The sequence below is a fragment of the Notothenia coriiceps genome, unplaced genomic scaffold, assembly GCF_000735185.1.
Source record: "Notothenia coriiceps isolate Sejong01 unplaced genomic scaffold, NC01 NC01_scaffold00023123, whole genome shotgun sequence".
Classification (NCBI taxonomy): Eukaryota; Metazoa; Chordata; class Actinopteri; order Perciformes; family Nototheniidae; genus Notothenia; species Notothenia coriiceps.
In genome coordinates, this window is record NW_011355824.1 from 7,043 (window position 1) to 10,378 (window position 3,336).

The 3,336-nt window shown below is 44.2% G+C and overlaps 1 protein-coding gene across 1 annotated transcript in view; it reads left to right on the top strand.

Annotated features, from left to right (window-relative positions):
• Positions 1-2,814, top strand: part of kif20a (kinesin family member 20A) — a gene marked incomplete at its 5' end in the record, with an annotated part of 7,145 nt that extends 4,331 nt beyond the window's left edge. Inside the window, 9 exons of the mRNA XM_010781330.1 lie at positions 472-546; positions 641-784; positions 1,000-1,168; positions 1,274-1,423; positions 1,587-1,726; positions 1,939-2,041; positions 2,196-2,403; positions 2,494-2,582; positions 2,680-2,814. Of these exons, the coding sequence (XP_010779632.1) occupies positions 472-546; positions 641-784; positions 1,000-1,168; positions 1,274-1,423; positions 1,587-1,726; positions 1,939-2,041; positions 2,196-2,403; positions 2,494-2,582; positions 2,680-2,814 (1,213 nt within the window). The remainder of the gene's footprint in view (positions 1-471; positions 547-640; positions 785-999; positions 1,169-1,273; positions 1,424-1,586; positions 1,727-1,938; positions 2,042-2,195; positions 2,404-2,493; positions 2,583-2,679) is intronic.
• Positions 2,815-3,336: the final 522 nt, after the last annotated feature.

A 3,336-nucleotide genomic window follows, 5' to 3' on the forward strand; every position in this document is an offset into this window, starting at 1 on the left:
GTTTTCCCCTGGAAACAAACACAATACACACAAACGCAAAATCACACAAACACACACACGTATACACACACACACACACTCGCGAGCTTCCCCCAGACCAGTAATCCAAACGAAAATATCTTCCCTCCGTAGTATTTTGATCATTTGCTCCGCTAATAACCAATCAGATCGATCGAGAGAAGAGGAAACTTTGAAGGCCTTTTTCTCAAAATGTTGACTCGCTGACAGTCATTATATAATGTGACATATTTTGCTTAATATTTGGAGTACAACAACAATCCTGATATCAGTAGAAAGCTAGGAATCTCCTCTTTCCAACAGTGTATACAACTCAAAATATGTCTTCGGGTCAATGCGACTGATTTCGATGGAGCAGGTCACATATGTGTTTGACACACTTTTACTCGCTTGATGATGATGATGATGATGATGATGATGATAATAATACATTGATCACCATTCATCATGCAGCCACAGCATTTTCTCCGTCCGAGTCCTGCACGTCAACCCAGAAGCAGATTCAGCCAAGTCCATGCACATCAGCGAGTAAGTTGAGATACTCCCTCTTAGTTTCAGCTTTGGTTGATTTTTTTGTTATATTGTTTTTGGAAATGCAATAACACTCTGCTGTTTCTTTCAGACTGAGTGTGTGTGATCTAGCTGGGTCTGAACGCTGTAAAGAGCAGCGCAACGGCGAGAGGATGAAGGAGGCCAACAACATCAACGCCTCCCTTCTAACACTGGGACGCTGCATCGCTGCTCTGAGGCACAACCAGAACAACAAGTACGTGTTTAACCATAACTTGGAAAGAAAGTTAATCACTCAGTTGATGTGGTGTACTAAATTAAAAAAATATATACATACAAATCCTCATCCAGTAAGTGGACCCTTGAAATAGACGTGCTTCACATGCATTGATGTTGTTTTCTAATCGTGAGATATTGAAATGAGCTGTTTGACAAAGAGCCATAATTAAAAACGTTCCTGCGTTTCCACAGATCGCGACCCGCTCAAGTGGTGCCCTTCAGGGACAGTAAACTGACCCGGGTACTGCAGGGTTTCTTCTGTGGCCGAGGAACCTCCAGCATGGTGGTCAACATCAACCCGTGTGCCTCCATCTATGACGAGACCCTCCAGGCCCTCAAATTCTCAGCTCTAGCCTCTCAAGTAAAAACTTTTCTTAACGTCTGTGAATTTTCGAGACAGATTTAATTTTGCATGTCAAAAATAGCACGAAAGAAAAAGAAACATTACGTCATCATATCATTTCAGCTGGTGCACGGGCCGTCCACAAAGACCAGGGTGGCCTACATCCTGTCCTTACTGCGCGAGCCGGCTGCAGATGGAAACGAGAGTTCGATGATGGAGGACGAGGAGGAGAGTGATGTGGAAGATGGAGATATCTCCATGTTGAATACCGAGGTAACAGCCTTTGCCCTCATTTTCAACATCTAATTATTGAACTATAACCAAAATGTTTTGCATATTGAGATGAACACCTAGATGAGGCCTTTTGAGATCAACTCAAACCAGCATGTCAAATGTCTCAATAACATTTTCTAACAGCTGACTGTGCTTTATTTAGTCCATGCTGCAGGCCATCGATGTCCTGAAGAGAGAAGTGCAGCGCCAGCGGGAAGAGAAAGAGGTTCTTGAGGTGAATGTGAGAGAGCAGGTGGTCTCTGAGGTGATGGAGGTCATCTCGGGGATGGAAGCTGGCTTCAGGTATGTGTCTGCCTTTAAGAGTGAAATCAACATTGTAACTGAAATTGCTAGAAATTGTTTTGTGGGATAATTTAAGAACACCATAAATGAATTCCATTCAAAGATTTGATCAAAGAGATTGCCCCCAAAAGAAGCTGAAGTATTAAAATGCTGAGAAAATGCATTCATGTTTAACCACGGTAGACGATAAGTTTGGATTTCTTGTCCTACAGCGAGGCCTTGGAAGCAGAGAGAGCTCTCACTGAAGAGAGATACGAAGACAAGATATCAACTTTGCAAAAACATTTGAAGATATTCTACGGCAAGGAGTTGAAGGTGAGAGCTAAATCACTTCAACAGTGTCTGTCCCTGTAGCATTGTTTCAATACACACATGATCTGTAAAGAAATGGTCTCAGGGTGTATATGTTGGAAATCATGTTGCTGTTCCTCTGCAAAAATATTCCTCTAATTGTTTTCTTTTCATCTAGGAGCGTGATCAGGTGATCGAATGTTTGTCTGCTGCTCTTGAGAAAACCAAGGCAGGCGAAGCGGCCCCCCCGCCGCTGCCTGCTGAGGACTCCATAGGATGCAGCGGTGGCCTACTTCGGCGTTCTGAGCGCATCAATAAAACAGAAAGTGGTCGGCTGCAAGTGGAGCTGGACCAGTGTCGCGCTGAGCTGCTCGCAAAGACACAAGGTGACTGAAACACTGCCCTGTGACGACGTGCTGATGTTAGGGTCTTGTTCATAGTGGTGTGTAACTCTCTTGTTCTGTTGTCCTGTGCAGAGCTCAACAAAGCTGAAGAACGCAGCTGGAAGCCCCCGGCTCAACTGGGACCCTCGCCCGCTGACCGCAAGCTGGGAGACGGGCAGCGGGGTCAGTTAACGCTTTAACATGGAATGCATTAGGATTTTGCTGCATGTGAGACTGTTATCTCAAACACACTCAAATTCTGAACTTTTATTCTCACAGAACCTGCGGCAGCTGCGGCCCTGGATCTGCAGCGCTCGGGCCCGGACCTGCAGTCTGGAGAACGAGTACCTGCTGAGTGTTCGCGAAAGCACGGTGGACGGAGAAGCCTGCGGTCAGGCGCTGGCCGCTGCATGACCAAGCAACGCTGGCCAACAGGTAGGCAGGCACAGATCATTGGATCGTAAGACAGTTTTGAAAACCTTCTTATTTCTATTCACTTTACATGTTTATCATTTGAACGTGTTGAGTGTAGGCCTTCTGTAAAGCTATGCACAATACATCAATGCACATTGTGTAGAACCACAGTTCAAATATGTGGTTGATAGTGTCTTGTCAGGTTTTAGTGCAAGTGGATTCAACTGCCAAAGCCTAGATCGAATTAATCAAACTATTTAACTGTGTGTTCTTTATTTTATTTTTAAGCTGACAGAAGAGACTTTACTCCGTACACTCTGAAAAACCTTAAAACGCACGAATCTTTTACCCCCTGTACTGTGACATTTTAAGTTAGAGCAGAATCTCACTGCAATAATCAACTCGTTATCCAGATATAAGGTGTATGTGAAGAGTCTCGTCGCGTATATAGTGGACAGTGAATAGATTGGGGCATCTGAAAGCTGGATCTGTTTTTAATTGTATTTCTGATTTGCAAAACGT